We start from the raw sequence: 22,172 nt of genomic DNA on the forward strand, positions 1-22,172 counted from the left end.
AAAGCAGCTCCAGGATGCACCGACACCCTTTGCTACTTGTAATCACACCGACAGAAGAAAGGAAGACATCAATTTGCCAAGATTCATTGTCACTATCAATGCGCCATTCGTGTAAATTAAAGAAAAGAAAATAATTTAATGAATCAAGACGACTGATTAAAAGCCACCCAACTTAAAAAGTAGTGACTGTAAATTTTTTACTATAAAAAAAGAAAAAAGAAAAAAAGCAGAGTCCTCCATCTCAAACCCCCCCCGGTATCCTCAAATGCGTGGGGTAAAACAAAAAAGCAAGAATTTTCATCCCATAGAACTTCAGCACGGATCGGGCCAAATTTTTTCATTTAAGTAAAGCATCTACCTTTATAAAATGAAGGTTTCTGCTTTCCATCCACCATAACTTACCCACCAAAGCTACCTCATATCTACAAGATTAATTTACCATCACCCTGAAGACTGAATCCAACTAGCTACAGAAACCATTTGAAAGATCTGCCCGTAAAATCGAGCTCCAGCTACTTTTAGTACCGCAATTCTAATAACTAGTATAACTGATTTAAGTTCTCCTACCTCGGGTGACTGAATTTTGGCAAAGTTCAATTGGCTTCAAGAAAAGCCACAGCTTCAGATCAACTCTGGCCTTCAACTTTAGCCGGTGCAGTAATGGGTTGTCTTCCATTTGATGGTGATGCTGCTGGTGCTGCTGAATCAGTGGTCACTCGAGCCACCTTGTTCTGTCCCCTTTCTACAAGTGAGTTCCCGCTCCTCTTTCGGCTCTCATTGTCAATATGACCCATGGGAAGATGATGCACTCCAAACCTAACCTGGGCAGTCGCATCTTCTGCTGCTGTGATGATGCTGCGTTCCAACCCGCTCCTCTTCCAAGCAGCATTACCTATATCTGCGGCTAGTGCAGCTAATTCGAAAGTTGGAAAGAAAGGAGGCTCTATATAGTCAACAAACTCAGGCCCCAGCAAATAACTTTTAGAGCTTCCCTTGCTTTCAGGCCCACAGCAACCATGGCCACACTGGTGGGGTGTCAATCGATCTCCAAAAGATGCTTCAAGGAATTTGTAGAGCCCAACCTCTAGGCTTGGGGCTTGAATTGAAGGCCCTTGTAAGGGAATAGGCCTTGGAAATGAGGAAGCATTTTCTGGAACATCTGGAGGATTATAGACGTTAAATGCACTGACACGTGCCACAGGACGGAATAGCGTAGGTGGTTCTCTTGCTTCATTGCTGGGTTGACCTTCTGCTTGATCTTTGTCTTCACACGGCTCTTTCACATTGTCTCGGGAGCTGACATCTTTTCCCTCCAAGTGCTTGGGTGAATTGACATCTCCACATGATAGAGTTTCTTCAGACGAAGCTTTGGACTTGTCCACACTGTTGTCTTCCATCATGTTGCTCGATTCAAACTTGAACTTGCCATGATCCATGCACCTGCGCCTCAATGTAGAATTCCAGTGGTTCTTAATTGCATTGTCTGTTCTCCCTGGGAGAAGCCTCGCAATTGATGCCCATTTGTTTCCATGAATAGCATGGGCCTGAACAATGATGCGGTCCTCTTCATCTGAAACAAGTTCAGTTGTATTATTTTTGTTCATTCAGAAGAGAACTAAAATAATGAATAAAATGCAGAAGTGTTTTTCAACCAGATGTAGCACAACTCTTTGCCAACTGATACAACATGGTCATCTCCTGGTGATACGGTACAGAAAACGAAGTGTTGAGGTTCCATAAATATAATAGAGTGCTTCAGAAACCATTCATGCAAGTATCAACATCACAACTTTACGAAGAAGCAAATGTCAATTGAGTGTGCATATGTTTATTGGGTAGCAGAAATTTGGTGAGTTCAATTATATTCATGTGCACAGAAAGATACTAAGAAAAACAACCAGACCCTCGGATCATGGAACCACTACCAAAGAAAAGGTCAAAGTAGATACCTTTTGATCATCAACACGAATTGAGTTATGTGAAATAGGATCACACAGAATAAAATTAAAAATATGTGTGAAACACTAAACTCATGTTCTGATTTTCAGATGGAATAAATAGCATCAAAGATTGTCAAAATGTTATAAAAGAATTACAAGATTTAACATGATCAGAACGCAGCAATCGTAGGTGACTTGCCATTGAAATAATAAAATTTTGCTATGAGTAATCCCAGATTTGCTGTGAAATATGAAATTTGTGAGGAAGAATGCACAGCAGACACACTGAACACAAAAATATACTTGTCATGACATCAAAATAAAGGTGAAAGTATTGGGGTGTTTTATGCCAAATCTCAATTCCTCCATATCCAAACAGCCAGAAGTAACTGCCTAGTAATTCAAGTTCTATACTTGAAGAAAAAACAGAAGTATGCAAGTTCTCTGTCACATAGACTTTTCTATTAGCCCCCCTCCCCACCCCAAAGAACCAATGCCAACACATCATGATGAAAGGTAAGTGTACAAGTTTGTGCCAAATATACATATAAGGCATGCTTTACAACAATATAAATCCATATAATTATCTTTTTGGGTATGATGGAAGGAGAATTGATTTTTCATAGCAGACAAATTTTCAGCCTCTTTCTCAAGGTATTGCGAATAGCAATCCTTGCCACTATGTTCTCTTCATTCCAACATGTACAAGGATAAAAGCACGTTTCTGGTGATGGGAACCCATCCTCATCAATTGGCTAATGGGTTATTGGAGATCTGATGACAAGGATGGGTTCAAAAGGTAGAATGCAGTGGTCGGCAGCACAGAGAGAAAGAGAGAGAGAGAGAGAGAGAGAGTTTAGTTTAATGATGGTGGCTCAAGGCAGAGCTTGGTAGCAGTGACAAAAAGGGAAAGACATAACAATGTTGGCTCAAGGCAGAGCAAGATGGCTAGCAGAGGTCAACGTTTCCAGAGGTGGGGGAGATGGGTCAAGACAGGGAAGGAACAAGAGAAGTAAGGCAGACAAAGAGCTGAAGTGAGGGAAAGAAATCTAGCCCAGAGAGAGAGAGAGAGATTGCAGAGATCAGGGAAGATGATAGACAAAGAGACAGTTGTGAATGGTGGCTGATGACGGGCGTGGCGAATGACAAGGTAGTGATGGCACTGGGCATGCTAGAGATGCAGAACCCATGGCAGTTTAACTACTTCAATTCTTTCTTCTTCTTCTTCTCATTTTTCTTCTTCTTCCTCCTCTCTCTCTGTGGATTCCATGGCATGGCCACCAGTGTGTTCCATTGCTAGTAATGGCATTTTATCTTCTTTTTTTTTTTAATTTTGTTGTCAAATTTAATTTAATTAGAGTTTGATTAACTTCTAGAGACGAGATGGATAGAGAAAAAAATAAAAACTTTATTAGAAACTGGATATAAAATATGGTACATAGGAAATGATCGAGCGAAAAATGGAGTAGGGATTATTATGGATAAAAGCTTAATAGATGAGATAGTGGATGTAAAGAGAATAGGGGATAGGATTATTATGGTGAGGGTTGGTCTAGAAAGAATGATTATGAATATCTTTAGCACATATGCACCACAAGCGGAGTTAGGTGAAGAGATAAAAGCAAAATTCTAGGAGGACCTAGAGGGACTCATAAAAATGATACCAAGAGGAGAGAGTGATTATAGGAGATGACTTAAATGGTACATGGAGATGGAAACAGCTATAAAGAGGTACATGGAGGGTATGGATTCAAGAAAATTAATAATAAAGGTAAGTCTATTCTAGATTTTGTTATGTCATATGAGCTCATCATAACCAATACTAGGTTTAAAAACTGGGACGAACACTTAATTACATATAAAAATATCACATCAAGCACCCAAATAGATTACTTCCTCATGAGACAAGAGGATCGGTTATGCTTGTAGGGATTGTAAGATGATACCGGGGGAGTGTTTGACTACTGAACATAGACTTTTGGTACTTGACGTCCAAGTAAGAAATTGGAAAAGAAAAAATCACATAAAACAAAATCCAAGAATTAGGTGATGGGATTTAAAAGGGAAGAAACAATTAATCTTCAAAGAAAAATTAAGGGGTAAAAGGGAATGGAATGGAGAAGGACAGGCAAACCAAATGTGGAGAGAAATGGCTACTGCACTAAGAAGCACGGCAAATGTAGTCCTTAAAGAGATAAATGGTAGGACACCAAACCTTAAGGAGTCTGGGTGGTGGAATGAAGAGGTACAATTGAAAATTAGAAGTAAGAAAACTTGCTATAAGGCTGTATATTAGTGCAACAATAAAGAAAACCTAAAAAATTATAAAGAAGCGAAAAAGGCAACAAAAATAGCTGTTAGTGAAGTAAGGTCAAAAGCATATGAGAATCTATATAAATGACTTGATACAAAAGATGGAGAAAGGGATATATATAAATTAGTTAAAGCAAGAGAAAGAAAAACAAGGGATCTAAACCAAGTGAAATGCATAAAAGATGAAAACCAAAATGTATTAGTGAATGAGGGAGCGATTAAGGAGAGATAGAAGGAGTATTTTACAAAATTATTCAATGATAGTGGGGACACAAGAGTTAGGTTAGGACATCTTAGTAACTTCGAAGGGAATGTGAGCTATACATTTTATCGACGCATAAGTTCAAAACAAATAAAGTAGGCATTAAAGAGTATGAAAATTATAAGGCGGTGGGACCGAATAATATATCAATAGAAGCATGGGAATGCATGGGAGAAGAGGGCATCTCCTAGCTAACAAAATTATTTAACGCGATCCTTAAATCAAAAAATGCCAAATAAGTGGAGGAAGATTACTTTGGTTCCTATATACAAGAATAAATGAGATGTTCAAAATTGTGAAAATTATAGAGGAATTAAGTTAATGAGCCATACCATGAAACTTTGGGAGAGAGTAATAGAACAGAGGTTTAGAAAAGAAACAGATGTCTCGAAAAATCAGTTTGGTCTTATACCTAATAGGTCAACAATGGAAGCTATATACCTACTGAGGTGCCTAATGGAAAGATATCGAGATAATCAGAAGGACCTGCATATGGTGTTTATAGATTTAGAAAATGCCTATGATAGGATCCATAAAGAAGTATTATGGAGGGTTTTAGAGAAGAAAAGAGTCCGAATAGCCTATATATAGAAGCCCTTAAGGGCATGTATCACGTTACAGAGACAATAGTCAAAACATGCGGAGGGGATATTAAACCGTTTAAAATTACAATGGGACTGCATCAAGGTTTTGCACTAAGTCCATACTTATTTGCTTTAGTAATGGATGAACTCACTAAACACATTTAGACAGAGGTTCCATGGTTTATGCTATTTGCAGATGACATAGTGTTGGTGGATGAAACAAAAGAGGGAGTGGACACTAAGCTTGAGTTGTGGAGAAACAATTTAGAATTTAAGGGATTTAAATTAAGGAGAAGGAAAACAGAATATATGGAATGTAAATTTAGTAAGAATACAAGAGTGGTGGATGTTATAATAAAATTGGAGGATCAAATCATACAAAGAAAATGCCATTTTCGATATTTGGGATTAGTGATTCAAAAAGATTGAGAAATTCACGAGGATGTCACACATAGAATTAAGGCAGGTTAGCTAAAATAGAGAAATGCATTGGGGGTGTTATGTGATGATAAAATCTCATTAAAACTGGAAAGAAAATTTTATAGGACAACTATAATACCAGTTTTGTTATATGGCTTAGAATGTTAGATAGTTAAATACCAGCATGAGCAAAAGACAAGTATAGCGGAGATGAGGATGCTAAGATGGATGTGCAACCATACAGGAAAAGATAAAATTAGAAATGAGGTTATTCGTAATAAGGTAAGAGTAGTACCAATCGAGGAGAAGATGAGAGAGACTAGACTAAGATAGTTTGGTCATGTGAGAAGAAGACCAAGAGATGCTTCTGTGAGGAGAGTTGATGAAATGAAACAATTAGTTAAAAAAAGAGGTAGAGGTAAACTCAATAAGACTTTGGAAGAGACATTAAAATTTGATACGAAGTGTATGGACCTAAATGAAGATATGACAAAAGATAAAAATACCTGGAAGTCAAAAATTCATGTAGCCAACCCCACATAGTGGGATAAAGGCTGGATATGTTGTACAGTTTGATTAACTTAACTAGATTAATGAAGGTCTAATTAATGCCATTAGTGATAGAAGGGGTATCTAGGCAAAAAAAAAGGTAAACTATAGGGACCTCTAGAGCTATTTTTAAACCGTAGCGGGTCACTGTGCAAATGACCCAAATCACAAGGATTCTGAGTGCAATTTACACAAAATAAAGTAATATTATGCATAAAAATATTGTATAAGGGCCTGTTGCTTCTTTCACATGGAAGAAAGAAAGACCTTCCCACCATATTCTATCTAATCTATATGATATATCCCTTTTTGAGCGTGAGCCTTAGCAGTAACATAAGGTTGCTCCTTATGATTGAGAGCTCGCAAGTTTGACTTGTGGCAAACAGCCACTTTGGAAAGGATAAGGTTGCATACAAAAATGATCATTTTCCAACCCTTACAAAGTAAGGATTCTCATGCATTAGGGCTACCCATAGAAGTACTCCTTATTCCCTTTTCTATACCAGTACTGGATACTTCAAGCCAAGCCTCCATGTTCTAAGATTTATGGTTCGGGATGGTCTTTGTGGCACCTAAACAAATTCTAATACAAATAGTCGAGGCCATGCAACATTCTAGAAATGCCTTGAAGGGGATTGTTACCTAGATATACAATGAAGCTCATGATTGAGCCCTGCAGAGTGACCCCCAAGAAAAGATGCCAGAGTAACATGACTAGCATATCATTATGCACAATAACAAAATACCAAGAGACTGAAAACATGCTACCAATGCCAAACAACCAAATACACACAAATGGGTTATTAATTTTTATATAAAGCACTGCCCCAAACAAAAAATGCATTACACAGACGACTCTATTCTCCCTAGCACACTTGTATCCGCTGGACATGAAAAAGGAAAGTGTTTGGTATTTTCCAGATTCCTAATCTAATTAAACACTTTGAACCTTTAATATGAACCATTTTTGGAAAAGTAGAAACAAAAGTTTGGTGATAAAGAATCTCGCTTTTTATATGGATAGAAGTTTGTTTCTCCCCTCTGACCCCTCTCAAAAAAAAAAAAAAAAAAAAACTAATTTCAAGCTCATCTCTAAAATTGGATGCATATCCCAATACAGATTACAGCCTAAGGGGGTCTTACAGCTAAACACAGTACCTGAACTTGATACTCATGCCAAATTCATTTAACATACAAATACACAAAGTAACAAACAGTGAGTACAAACATGACTCAATTGCATTCATAACTTCCATTAAGAGCTCACACATCTAGCTTCCATTTACAATGATGCAGCTATGTCATCGCCTAAAAACAAGCAGAATATGCCTTTTACAATCATGTTGCAGAAAGAAAATGCAGCCTCAAAAAGAAGAGGTGGACAGCTAGCCAACAAAATACACAAGTGCAGAGCAAATTTCACGTAGAACCATGTCACAATGACCTGCATTCAGATCAGTGTTATTAAAGGCTCAAAGTGCACTAAGGCACAAAAGGGTGTTGGAACCTAAGGCGCAAGGCGAGGTGCGCGCCTAATAGAAGGTGCATGCTTACTAAAAAAAAGAGAAAAATATATATCCTACTTGGAAAATAATGTATAAAATAAGTCATAACTCCTTATAATATATTTACAAGTATGTTATCAAGGAAATTAAAAACTTCAAAATATACTAATGAAAAGAACAATAAAAAATGCCAAAAACATGTAATCTAAAAGTTTTTAAGTCAACTTAAATTAAATCTTAAAAAAAATTATAGGTTTTAAATCTTAATCAAGATTAACTAATTATGTATTTTAAATAATCGAAAAATCATCCTCATCATCAAGATCAAACATTTCTATATTTTCATCATTAGAAGCATTATCTCTAATATCTTCTTCCATATCATCTACTCTTGTTGGATGATTTCTATGGTTTAGAAGTGTGATGATAGTTTCATACATTTTTTTGGTAGGTAATATACTAGACTTGAATTTGCATATTTCTTAGCATAATGAAAACTCAGCCTCCGTGGTGTCAATTATAAATATTGATCACGCCAATAGAATGTTAATCATTAGATATTGAGTGTAGTTTGACTCTTTATTACTAGAATAATATAATCTTAAGAAAATCAAGACTTGAACAACTTTAACAAAACATTGTTGAAGTAAATGAAACACAATCAAGGAAGATGGGAAACTAAGGAAAAGCCACTATTTAACTTGGGCCTATGAAAATATAATTTTCTTTTTCCCTTTTTGTCCACGTCTTGCATCTGGAGATCATAGGTGATATATAGAAGCCTAAGAAAGATGGTTGCAAGTATGGGGGTGCTGTTTTGGTGACTTAATGTTGCATTTTGTTATTGCATGCCTTGAATTTGTTCAATTCTCCCTATCCATCTTCATCTAGTTCAAATTCAATTGAAGCATTTGAAGTAGTAGTCTTTTTACTTATTGTCAAATTTGTAGTTGAAACAATAAATTTAAACTCTAAATAGTAAAAAATTAAATAAAGTAACAAGCAATAAAATAAAAACCTTGAAAAACAGTTAAAAAGCCCAAGGCGCGTGCCTTAGCCTAAGGCACCTTGGGTTGAGGTGCGCCTTCATGCCTTTTGGTCTGCACTTGCCTAGAATGCTTTCAGGTGCCCAAGGTGCACCTTGGTGCGCCTAGGCACGCCTTTAATAACACTAATTCAGATTTGAAATTCTATTAATAAATATATTTCTATTTCAATGAAGTGGTTGTTAGGACCCTAGGGGTGATTTTGTCCTTTTGCTTACAGCTATTGCTATTGCACTTGCAGTTACTCTAGCTGTACCGCGGCAGTTACTGATTAGCTATAAAAATGTAATCCAATGGAATGAGAGGCAAGATGCATATTCACAGAAACTGAATTTCCTCTCTCTCTCTCTCCTTTTTTCCTGCCTTCCCTCAGTTCTTTCTCCCTCTCTCTCTCAATTTTCTCCCAACTCTGCCCTAACTACCTTGTCAAGTCTTGAGGACTTGACAATTTTGGTATCAGAGTGATCATTCCTCCACTGGAGTTGGACGATTGTTGTGGTGAACAATCGGCAATTGTTGCGGTGGTCAATTGAAGCAAGGCGAGCAGTGTTGATTCTCGGGTTTTAGTTCCAGCAATTCAAGGCAGTTCCTAGTTCCCCTACTTGTGAGGTCTAGCCATGGATTGGATGAAGAATTTTGAGTCACGTCACAGCAAATGAACTCGACAGTGACCGTCTTTCAATTGCATGTGAATTCGCTAGAAGTTGGGTCCAGTAGGAATCACAAAGCAATTCTCATGATGGATCAGAAAATTGAAAGAATGGATTGGAGGGTTGAATTGATTGAGGCGATAGTGGAGAGGATGTCACAGAAGTTCAATGGTGCAATCAACCAAATGCACGTGGAAGTTGAAGGTTTATGCAAAGTAGTCAACAATCAAATTCGGGACCAGATAAAGAATTTCATGTTAATGTTCGTGGAGCAGAATTAGGTACAGATATCACCAGACTTTCCTCCTATGGAAAGGACTGATCCAATCCTCCCTGGACTTGGACCAGCCCCTAGGACAACAGAGTTGTTGGATTTTGAAGTAGAGGCTGCTGCCAGTGGAGAGATCTTTGAGGAGAGAGCTAGGGGAAGAAGGCAAGGGATTTGGGCTATTTCAAACCAGCCTCAATTCCCTATGCCTAAGTTTGATCTTCCAATGTTTGAGGGCCAGAATCCACGGTGGTGGATAAGGTATTGTGAGAAGTTTTTCTCGATGTGTCAAGTATTGGAGCAACAGAAGGTAGCTCTCGCTTCGGCGTATTTGAATGATGTGGCAGAATCGTGGTTCCAAGGCTAGAATAGACTACAAACGAATAGCAATTGGACAAATTTTGTGGAAGGATTTTGTGCCAGATTTGGTGATCAAAACTTAGTTGATGTTGTGGAAAAGTTTAATAAGCTGAGACAAGAAGGCACTGTCTAGCATTATCAAGTACGGTTAGAGGAACTCAAGTCCTTGATGATCAATTTAAATCCTGGATTAAGCAAGCCCTACTTCGTTTCGAGCTTTATCAGCGGCTTGAACAAAGAATTAAGGCCAATGGTCAAAATGTTACAGCCAAAATTGGTCCAACAGGCTGCTAAAAGTGCGAGGTTGCAGGAGATGACCGTGGAAGCAATTATGAAGAAACAGAAATTTCCTTTTAGAGGGATTCAGATGGTGATGAATAGAGAAGTAAGGAGACGGTGAAGATGGGCCAGACTTATAGAGTGCCAACTATACGATCTACAGCAATAGTAAACCAGCCAGTGGGAGGAAAACCTGGGACCAGGGAGCAGAGGAGACAGGCAGGTCAATGCGTCAGGTGTGGAGAAAGATACGCACCTGGTCATCAATGTCGGAAGAAATTGTTAATGCTGGAGGGAGATGAAGAAACAAAGGAAACAGAAGAAATTAGAGCAGCAGCAGCAGAAGAAGAAGCTAATGGATCAGGAGAAGGTGCAATTTCATTGCATGACATACAAGGCCTGGTTAACAGTAAGACTATTTAAGTGGAAGGGAAGTTTCGGAATCATAAACTAACGGTGCTAATTGAAAGTGGAAGCACCCACAGTTTTTTGGATTAAAAGTTGGCCAAAAAGCTAGGGTACAAGCTATCTAGCACACAGACACTGACTGACTCTGGCAAATGGGGAAAAAATGATCAGCGGGTCTGCTTGTGTGAATTTCGGCTGGGAAACACAGGGAGAAATGTTTGTGACTGATTTGAGATTGCTTAAGTTAGGAGGCTGTGATGTTGTGTTGGGAGTTGATTGGATGCAGACTATTAGTCCAATCAGCTTTGATTTCAACAAGTTGGAGGTCACCATTACTAAGGATGGGAAGTTAATAACACTGGTCGGAGGCCTTGATGTAGCCTCTTGCAAGATGATGACGGGAAAAAGACTGCAGAGGCTGCTGAAAAATAAACTGCAGCAAGTGGCACATCTTTTTTCACTGCAGGCCACTGATGAAAGGGAAGAATCGAAGCAGCCTTCTTCGGAGAAGCTGATGGTGTTTGATAGCAACCAAATCCAACCTATTTGGCAGGTACATGAAATTGATTCCTTGCATATACTTTTGAATGAGTATAGGGATCTCTTTACATAACCAACCTCTCTACCTCCTCAACAACTGTATGACCATGCCATACGAATAAAACCTATTTCAGAACCGGTCAATCTTTGGTCTTATGGATACCCTCCTAAACTAGGGACTGAAATTGAAACCATAGTAAAGAACATGCTGCAACAATCAATCATACAACCTAGCTACGGTCCTTGTGCTTCTCCAATCCTACTTGTAAAAAAAAATGATGGTACATGGCGATTCTGTGTTGATTATCATCAACTAAAAGCCATGACTGTCAAGGACAAGTTTCCCATTCCCATAATTAAAGACCTACTTGATGAGCTTAGGCATGCTACCATCTTTTCCAAGCTAGACCTGAGAGCCAATTATCATCAAATTCGGATGAAACTGGAGGATATTCACCAAAACAGCCTTCCTAACACACCAAGGGCATTATGAATTTAAGGTTATGCCCTTTGGCCTAACTAATGCCTCAGCCACCTTCCAATCTTTGATGAACCACATCTTTGAACCTTACCTAAGGAAATTTATCCTTGTTTTCTTTGATGACATCCTTGACTATAGCCCTCCTTTTACCAAACACCTCATCCATTTAAAATATGCATTTGAGATCCTTAGGCTCAATCGATTGTATGTGAAGAAAAATGTACTTTTGCTCAAAGACAGGTCGAGTATTTGGGGCACAATATTTCAGCTCAAGGAGTCAGCACTGATCCAAAAAAGATGATTGCTATGCCAAAATGACAAAGACCTGCTAACGTGAAGGCTATAAGGGGATTCCTAGGGTTGACATGTTATTACCAACGGTTTGTGAGGGATTATGGGGTCCTCAATAAGCCCTTGACAGAGCTGTTAAAGAAAGATAGCTTTAAATGGAACTTGCAGGCAGAGGAAGCCTTTATAAATTTGAAGAAAGCAGGGGCGAGGCACCTGTCTTGGCCTTGCCGGATTTCAGTCAACCTTTTATTTTGGAGACAGATGCAAGTAATGTTGGGGTTGGAGCTGTTCTCATGCAAGAAGGTTGCCCAATAGCCTTTCTCGGCCAGGCCTTAGCTCCCAAACATGCGGGACTAAGTATATACGATAAGGAGTTATTAGCCGTGCTTATAGCTGTTGATAAATGGAGGCACTACTTGGAGGGTGGTTCCTTTATTATTTGCACCAACCATGAGAGTTTGAACTTTCTATTACATCAAAAGTTGCAGACTCTGTTACAAAGGAAGGGAATGAATAAACTAATTGGCCTGGACTACACTATCCAATACATGAAAGGAAAAGAGAATGTAGCTGAAGTTGCTCTTTCCCAGTGTTTTGATGAAGGGATGGTTGCAGCTATTACCTCAGTTATTCCTGATTGGCTACAAGAGGTGATAGCTAGTTATACACTAGCTGAATGGTCTAAGGAGCTGTTGGAGCAACTGCTCATTGATCCTTGAAAGGGATGCACGATGACTAATGGGTTGATCTGGTTTCATGGCAGGATGGTCATAAGAGATTGTAACCAATTGAAGTCCAAAGTTTTGCAAGCACTGCATGGGTCCCAGTGGGTGGACATTTGGGCATAAGGAATACTCATCACAAAGTGAAGCAGCTATTTTATTGGCCAAATTTGAAGAGGAGTGTGATTGAGTATGTGCTGTCCTGTGAGGCATGTCAGCGGTGTAAACATGAAACAGTGGCAACACCCAGATTATTGCGGCTTTTGGAAATACTGGTGTAGGCTTGGGTATGTCTATCTATGGATTTCATAGAAGGATTACAAAAATCTGAAGGCAAGGGCTGTATCTTTGTGGTGGTAGACAGATTCACTAAGTTTGCCCATTTTACAGGCCTCTCTCATCCTTTTTCAGCACAGGAGGTGGCAAGAGTATTTTTGGATTCTGTGATCAGTTTGCATGGGGTGCCTCAGACCATAGTCTCCAACAGAGACAAGGTCTTCACCAGTTTGTTGTGGCAGGAATTGCTTTTAAGTCCTTGGGTGTCAGGTCACACATGTCCCCTGCATACCATCTTGAGATAGACGGTCCAACAAAGCACATGAATCAATGCCTAGAAATGTACCTACGATACCTCTATTTTGTACAGCCTTGAGCCTGGCACAAGTGGCTGTCCTTAGCCCAGTAATTCAAGTTACCACAGCTCCATCAAAATGTCCCCCTTCCAAGCCTCATATGGTTATAAGCCCCCACTGCCACTTGCCACTTTGGAGTCCACATCTGTCGCTGCTGTAGATAACTACATACAGCAGCAACTAGAGGTTTTACAGGTGCTTCACAAGAAGTTGGCCATTGCTCAGCACCAGATGAAACATTTACTGACCGCAGGCATAGTGAAAGGGAGTTTTTGGTGGGTGATAAAGTCTATTTGAAGTCGAGACATCCCCGCCAACAGGCTCTTACTCATGGATCGGTTTCTAAACTTAGTCCTAAGTTCTTTGGTCCCTTCTCTATTGTGGCCAAATTTGGGACTGCCACTTATAAGCTTCAGCTGCCTGTCACTTCTCAAATATATCCTGTCTTTCATGTCTCCTTACTCAAGAAATCGGTGGGTGCCAAACCAGTGACTCCTACCCTACCTGCCTATGTGCCAGATGCTGCTCCTCTGGTGGAATCAGCCTTCATACTGGACAGACGGGTGATCCATAGACAAGGAGCTCCTACCACTCAAGTGTTAGCTCAGTGGACCCAACTCCATCCTGACAATACCACGTGGGAGTACCTCCCTCATTTGCTTAAGCAGTTTCCTCAGGCGGCTCGGCTTCTTTCCATTTCTCGAGGGCAAGAAATTTAGGAGGGGGGGGGGTAATTGTCAGAACCCCAGGGGTGGTTTTGTCCTTTTTCTTATAATAGTAAGTAGTTAGCAGCTATTGTACTTGCAGCTACTCTAGTTGTAGCGCAGCAGTTACTGATTAGCTATAAAAAGGTAATCCAACAGAATGAGAGGCAATATGCATATTCATAGAAACTGAATTCCCTTCTCTCTCACGTTCTCTCTCTCTCAATCTTTCTTTTCTCCCACCTTCCCTCAGTTCTTTCTCCCTCTCTTTCTCAATTCTCTCCCAATTCTGCCCTAACTACCTTGTTGACTCTTGAGGAAATGAGAGTGGCTAACAGTCAGAAATATAAAATCACATTACTCAATTCACAAAACCTTCAAGAAGTCAAAAACAGAAAGCACTTAGATGGCCAGCAATCAGCTTCAAGAACAGCATAAGTGCATGCATCATAGTGCACAAGGAAAAAGTGAGAAAATCAGTGATATCAAAATTGCTGGGGTCAAATTGAAGCCACCTAAGACACAGAAAAATCTCTGATATGGCAATTTAAAATGAGACATACAGCAAGCTATGTACTACAGGGACCATGTAATCAATACATTTCAACTCCTCATCTGGATCTAGTATGACCAAAATTGGATTTTTAGGAGAATAAGATAACCATGCTATCAACTAGCCTGTCCAAAATAGTGTTACTGTTGACAAGGAAAAGCAAAGCTGAGAACTAAGAAGATAAGGATGCTATCTAAATTCAATTTATCTGTTTTGTTTATATGTTTTGTGTTTTATTTATCTGTTGTAAATTAGTAGTTGTAATCTAGTAGAATGTGATCTAATCCTAATTTTTAGGAATGTAATCTACTCTTAAAACTTAGGAGAATTATTAGGAGTTCGTATATTCTTAGGAGTTTACTAGACTTAGGAGTTTGTATCTATAAGTTCATAGTGTTCACGGTATTGATGATATGAAGAATTATTCTGATTTCTTTTACATGGTATCAGAGCCACTCGATTCCAACCTGATCTACCAACAACCCTAGTGCCTTTAGTGCACAACCTCTTCTCCCATCCGTCAGAACCTTCATTGTTTTGCGTTTTTCCCCTCAGAGATTATGTCACAAACTTCAAATGTCAACACACCCCCTTCTGCCATAATTGGACAAATAGTTCCAGTTGATCAATCCCCAATCGCTGGTGAATTGCCGAGCATTCTACAATGAGCTCAACTGGTCAAGACTCTCCTCAAATGACGCAGAAAAGGGAATCACCTAACTGGAATTCCACCAAAGAAGCAGATCCAACCTTCACGACCTGGGATGTAGAAGACTAATGGATTATATCCTAGCTGTGGAGTTCAATGCAGCCAGAGATTAGTGGGGATTTATGTTCGTAAGCATAGCCAAGGAGGTATGGGAGACTGTCCAACAAACCTTCTCGAAAGTCAAGGATGCTTCAGTGATCTTTGAAGTTAAAACAAAGATAAACTCTACCAAGCAAGGGCAGTTGACAATGATGGAGTACTACAACCAAATGAAAGGATTATGGTTGGAGCTTGATCACTATCAAGCTATCAAAATGGTGTGCCAAGAGGATGCTGCTACTCTTAATCAGATTGTTGACAGAGATTGAATAGTTGAGTTTCTAGCCAGCCTAAATCCAGAATTTGATCAAGTGAGGATTCAAGTCCTAGATAAGGATAAACTCCCTAACTTAAATGAAGTGTTTGCCATCATCAGGAGTGAGGAAAATCAAAGATATGCCATGCTTACAGAACACAACAACGAAGGGTCAGCACTAATGATTAGCAAACAAGAAGGAGGAGTAATCAAGCCTGGCAAACCTGGAGTTCAAATCATTGGAAAATCTGTATTTCAACCTAGATTTCAAAATTGTGAACCTAATCGTGAAGGGCAATGATGCACTTTTTGCAAAAGGTCACGACACACTAGGGAAACATGCTTCAAGTTACATGGGAAAGAAGTGGTCTTGAGCAAGATTGGAGGCTTCAAAAATATGAAGCACCAAAGCTACCTATCCAATAAAGATTCCGGAGAAAAAACTGATAAAGTGGATTCAACAGAGGTTAATCCTACTCAGTCAAACTCAGAGGAGCTAGGAAAATTAAAGGCTTTTCTTCGGACATTCCAAGATGGAGCATCTTGCTCCTTGGTACAACAAGATAAAACTCTAACCCTTGAGACTTTTACAACTTCTAAAACTGATAAGAATAGCCTATGGATCCTTGATTCAGGAGCCACGAATGATATGACCCCCAATCTCCATGCCTTTGAAACCTATGACATCATTGAACCAACTAAACAAATCACCATTGCAAATAGAGCCTCTGTCCCAATTTTTGGAAAGGGCAGAGTAACTCTAACCCCTTGGTTGCGTCTTAATCAGGTCTTGCACGTCCCAAGATTAACTACAAACCTAATTTATATTCATAAGCTAACCAAATATTTGAATTGCTTGGTTGTTTTCTCACCTCACATGTGTATGTTTTAGGCTAAGGACACGGGGAAGATGATTGGTGCGGCTAAGGTTCATAATGGGCTTTATATCTTGGAAGGGAAGAGACATTGTCCTACAAGAAGACAACATAGTATGGCCTACTCCTCCTAGTCAGCTTCTAATCTTTCTGCTATTTGGTTACATCACTTTAGATTAGGTCACCCTCCATTTGTCTTGTTAAAACAAATGTTTCCAGATTTGTTCAATTCTCTAGATCCTAGTAGTTTTAAGTGTGATGAATGTATTATTGCTAAACATCACCGAGTCTCTTATCCTATCAACAATAAATTTTTCTCTAAACCATTTAATTTGATTCACTCTGATGTTTGGGGGCCATCCAAAACAAACTGTTTTGGAGCAAAATGGTTCATAACCTTTATCGATGACTATACTCGTATGTGTTGGGTGTTCTTTCTAAAAGATAAGGCTGCCACTGGGTCTTTGTTGCCCTCATTTTGTAAAATGATTCACACCCAATTTGGCACCTCTATAAAAAGGTTTAGAACCGACAATGCAAGAGATTACTTCAACAATCACTTACATAATTACTTTCAAAAAGACAGCATTATCCATGAATCATCTTAAATTTATACACCTTAAAAGAATGTGGTAGCTGAAAGGAAGATGAGACACCTCCTCAATGTCACTCAAACTATCCTACATCATCATCATATGCCAAAATATTTTTGGGGCAAAGCAGTGTTGACAGCCACCTATGTTATCAATAGGATTCCTTCTAGGATTCTTAATGGTCAAAGCCCTTCCTCGCTTCTAGCATCATTTTTCCCTAACCTCAATCTCCATACACCATTACCTCTAACAGTGTTTGGATGTGTTTGTTTTGTCCACATACTCAAAATACATAGAGACAAATTGGATCCTAGGGCCTCAAATGTGTTTTCCTTGGATATTCTCCGACCAAAAAGGGGTATAAATGTTATCGCCTAGCAACATGTAAATTCTATGTCTCAAAGGATGTCACTTTCATTGAATCTCGGTCATTCTTTAACCCAATTCCAGCCATGAAAGACACTGGTAGACCAGCTGATATGGAGTGGGAATACCTCAGTCCTATTCTTGAAACAGCTCCATTGGGTCCTAGTGTAATGACCCGTTAGTGAGTCTAGGCGTTATTGGTAAGTTATTTTGGGTATTTGAATTTTTATCCTAATTAATTTTGGGAAATAATTTATGTGTTGTTAAAAGGAAAATTAATGAAAATGATAATTATGTGGGATGATAAATGCAAGTGATGTGAAAATGTATAAGCCCATATAAATGGGGTTTAAATGTGTGGAAGAGTCCAAGGTTATGGGCTAAATGGGCTTGAGCCCAATATGAGTGGGCTCTTGGGATGGGCTTAGGCCCATGTATTTAACGTGAGATTGAATTAAATAAAGGGAAAAGAAATGAAAAAGAGATGAGAAATGACCATAAGGGGCATGGATATTTAAGTGGTGTGTGTGTGTGTATTGGAGGGCATAATTGAAAATTTCCAAAGAATGGGGTGGTTGGAGTTGGCGGCAGCCCATCTTCCCCCCATTCCTTCTTGCTTCCCAATCACTTCTTCTTCTTCTCTCTCTCCATTCTCTCTTTCTCTTCCTCTCGTGCATCTCTTCTTCTTCCTCTTCATTTTCCTCCTTCTATTCTCTTCATTTATTGCTCTTGGTTGGAGTTCAAGTGAAGATTTGCAGATTTTTGGGAGTGTTTTTATCTCTTGGAGTTGCACCATTTAAGGCAAGTTCTTCTTGCACCTTCTTTTATTGGTTGTGCAAGCTTTCCTTGATTTTTCTCTCCATTTCATGCAAATTTCATCTTCTCCATTGGTTGAAATTTCTTTGGTAAAATGGTTTCTCTCCATTGGTTATAAGTATTGTATATTTATCTTGTAAATTGGATGGTCTTGTTGATGTGTTCGTTGAGGTTTGTTCACCCCATTTTTACTTCAAGGAATGACTTTGGTGGGTTAGTAAGCTAGATTGGAATTTTTGGGGTATTTGGTGTCCATTTCGCGTGTTTTGGGTGTGTCGAGTCAACTTATTTTGGGTTAAGTCGACTCGGCAGAGGCCAGTTTTTGGCCGTTTTGCTTGGTTCTCGATCAAGTCGACTTATTTTGCAAAAAGTCGACTTATTTTTAGATAAGTTGACTTAGCCTCAGTCGACTTATTTTATATTAAGTCGACTTAAAGTTTTTTTGTCTGGCAGCTCTGCGCATACTTCGCTATTTTGACCATAACTTTTGATGTAGAAGCCGAAATTAAGATCCGTTTGAAGCGTCATAAACTAGACTTCGAGGGCTTCGATTTGATATATAATATCTTATATTTTGGTTATGATTTGAGTTAGTTAAGGCTCTCCTTAATCCAAATTAAGCATGAATGTTTATCTAAGTTGTTATTAATTCCTTCCTCTAGCATCACTCAATCCTCTAAAATACTAGGATGTGATTGAAGACATATACAAATGTGCATACATGGGCTCATGAATGAATATGTTATTAAAATGTTTAAATGTGCATGATGTTCATGATATGTACATTTCTATAATGGAGCATGTACGTTATATTTATGTGAGATCACATGGGCATTGCATGGCATTATTATATGAGCCCCTATTATTATTATTTTGGCACGGCGGCTATGTTCCGCGAATGAGGAAAGAAAATGATATCCTACGGAGCGCTTGACGTGGATGAGGTGGCCATATAGCCTGGTAGGCAATGTTCAAGCCAATGAATGGCAAATTGTTTTTTTATATATATGTATGCATTCATGCATGTGAGTAAATGGCTTTGAGAGCCAATGTGACCCAAGTATATGTAAGGTTGTGCAAGCCAATGCGATGTATGGAGATCCATGTAATTATGGGAGATGAAATGTTGCATAAATACATAATGATGATGGTATGGATTGGTATTAATAATGGGAATTGAATGATGGGTTTTAAATTATATTGGGGAGTCGAGTGTACTCTATTTTGTTATCCATCCCTTCATTCTTGTTTCCGTTATTATATATATACTTGTTGAGTCTTGTGGCTCACCTTGTTTAATCTTTGTCATTCCAGGTAAGGGCAAGGAGATCGTTGGGGGTGAGTCAAGTGGGGCTTGAGCTCAAGTTTAGAAGTGTACAGAGACGTTCCTAATAAAAAGGTCCGTGTTGGTAGTTTTGCTAAAGGCGCATTGTGAGGAGATTTCTATTTTGTTAAACCCATTTGTGCCCTTGTAATCATTTTGTATAGGCCATAGTTCCTGAATAATGTAAACTTATATTAAGGCTTTCGTTGGATATATATATATATATATATCTAAGATTAGAAGTTGTGATTTTGAGTTATATTGTTCTATATCATTTTAGTGATGACCTTCTTTCGGATGTCCTATGCCAGCGGGATTATCCGAGAGAGGGCCACTACACCTAGTCATTCACATCATAATACTAATCCTATTCTTCCTGCCAACCCAATGCATGCCTCCCCAATTCCATCAGTTTCACCCACTAAGCAAGCAGATTCTAGGCTCATCTCTCCTATTAGGTATAAGGGCTCTCCCTATGTATACAAGAGAAGACATTCCATTGGTGATCTTCAGCCACGCTCAACACCAACCCCGAATCCTAGTTTGGAAATACCATACTGTGAGAACTCACCTAACATTTCAAACCCACCTCAAAAGATTTGAACTTGCCTATTGCTATCTGAAAAGGGGTTAGAACTTGTACCAAACACCCATTGGCCAAACACCTATCCTACCATTGCCTATCTCCAATCCATAAAAATTTCCTGACTTCATTGGAAGCAATGGCTATTCCCAAATCAGTGGAAAAGATGGTAAAAGATCCCAACTAGAAAGAGGCCATGTTAGAAAAAATGAGAGCACTGGAAAAGAATAATACATGGGAGCTGGTACTTAGGCCAAAGGGGATAAAAACGGTTGTAGATGAATTTTTAATGTGAAATACAAGGCTGATGGGACACTTGACAGGTATAAGGCACGATTGGTTGCCAAAGACTATACACAGTCTTATGGTATAGATTATCTAGAAACATTCGCACCGGTGGCCAGAATGACTATTGTTAGAGTTCTCCTAGCATTGGCAACTAATTGTGGATGGAAATTGCAGCAACTTGATGTCAAGAATGCCTTTTTACATGGAGATTTAGAGGAAAAGGTCTTCATGGAACTACCTCTAGGATATCATCATGAAGAAACAAGGCACAATCAAGCATCTAAACTCAAGAAGGCATTATATGAGCTCACGCAATCCCCACGAGCTTGGTTTGACAAATTCTCAAAGGCTATGTCATCTATGGGATCCCACCAAAGTCAGGGGGATCACATCCTATTCATCAAACATAAAGGAGAGAAAGTAACTACTCTGCTTGCATATGTCGATGACATTGTGATAATAGGGAATGATTTGAATGAACAAGGCTACCTAAAGCAGAACTTAGCCCGGGAGTTTGAGATAAAAGACCTTGGACCATTAAGGTACTTCTTAGGCATCGAAGTGGCCCACTCCAAGGAAGGTATCTTCTTGTCCCAACAGAAATATGTCCTAGACCTACTTACTAAAACTGGGTTACTAGGAGGAAAAGGGGCAAGGGTTCCAGCTGATCCCAACACAAAATTATGAGCAAATACTGATGAAAAGGAAGTGGACAAAGGGCGATTCCAACGCTTAGTAGGGAGGCTAATATACCTTTCTCATACTAAGCATGACATATCCTTTGTTGTTAAACCTAGTAAGTTAGTTTATGCACAACCTACTGAAGCTCATATGAATGCAATGAGAAAAATCCTAAGTTATCTCAAAGCCACTCCAGGGAAAGGGATCCCATTCACTCCCGAGGCTGATTTGAAGATCCAAGGCTATACACATGCGGAATATGGTGGTTCTCTTGTGGATAGAAAATTCTCAACTGGGTATTGTGTATTCTTGGGGGGAATTTGATATCTTGGAGGAGTAAGAAGTAAGGGGTGGTAGCTAGATCCAGCGCAGAGGCCGAATTTAGAGCCATGGTTCTAGGTGTGTGTGTGAGCTTTTATGGGTGAAAATTATCCTAGAAGATTTGAAGAGTCCAGTGCAAAAACCTATTGAGCTGTTGGAAGACAACCAATTAGCTATCAGCATAGCTTATAACCCGGTGCAGCATGATAAGACAAAATGTATTGAAATTGACAAACATTTCCTAAAGGAAAAATTGGATTCTGGTCTCCTACAGATTGCTTATGTACCATCCAGCCATCAAGTAGCAGATATCTTCACCAAAGGATTGCCTAATACGGTAATACCCAATTTGAAGCTCTAGTAAACAAAAAAATGCCATACCTTATATCAGGATTAAGGTATAGCAGCTAATAAATGCCATACCTTAATCAATATAACTTGCTGCTTTGTAACTAATAAATGCCAGCTAACACTTCCTTTTAACTGGAAAATATATCAGGATTAAGGCAACTGTACTTCCCATATTATATCCCTAACAAGCGAAGGTTACCCAGACTGAGGTCAATAGGTTCTCTTTTTTGCAATTGGAAAAGACTGCAATCTTCCCTATTTGATGTCTATAAAAGGCAGACCTTGAAAAATCTGTGGACTGCTCAGTCCAACAACTAGGAAATGAAAGCCAGGTGAACTTACTATCCTTAGGTTCTGTTGTGACACATGCAGACATACTGGTAGAAATGTCAACCTTATACAT

The 22,172-nt window shown here is 39.0% G+C and overlaps 1 protein-coding gene across 1 annotated transcript in view; it reads right to left on the minus strand.

Annotated features, from left to right (window-relative positions):
- Positions 1 to 311: 311 nt before the first annotated feature.
- Positions 312 to 22,172, minus strand: part of LOC127788935 (transcription factor MYB1-like) — a 37,233-nt gene continuing 15,372 nt past the window's right edge. Inside the window, exon 2 of the mRNA XM_052317650.1 lies at positions 312 to 1,570. Coding sequence (XP_052173610.1) covers positions 627 to 1,570 — 944 coding nt within the window. The 3' untranslated portion in view covers positions 312 to 626. The remainder of the gene's footprint in view (positions 1,571 to 22,172) is intronic.

This window comes from Diospyros lotus, chromosome 13, assembly GCF_014633365.1.
Source record: "Diospyros lotus cultivar Yz01 chromosome 13, ASM1463336v1, whole genome shotgun sequence".
Lineage (NCBI taxonomy): Eukaryota > Viridiplantae > Streptophyta > Magnoliopsida > Ericales > Ebenaceae > Diospyros > Diospyros lotus.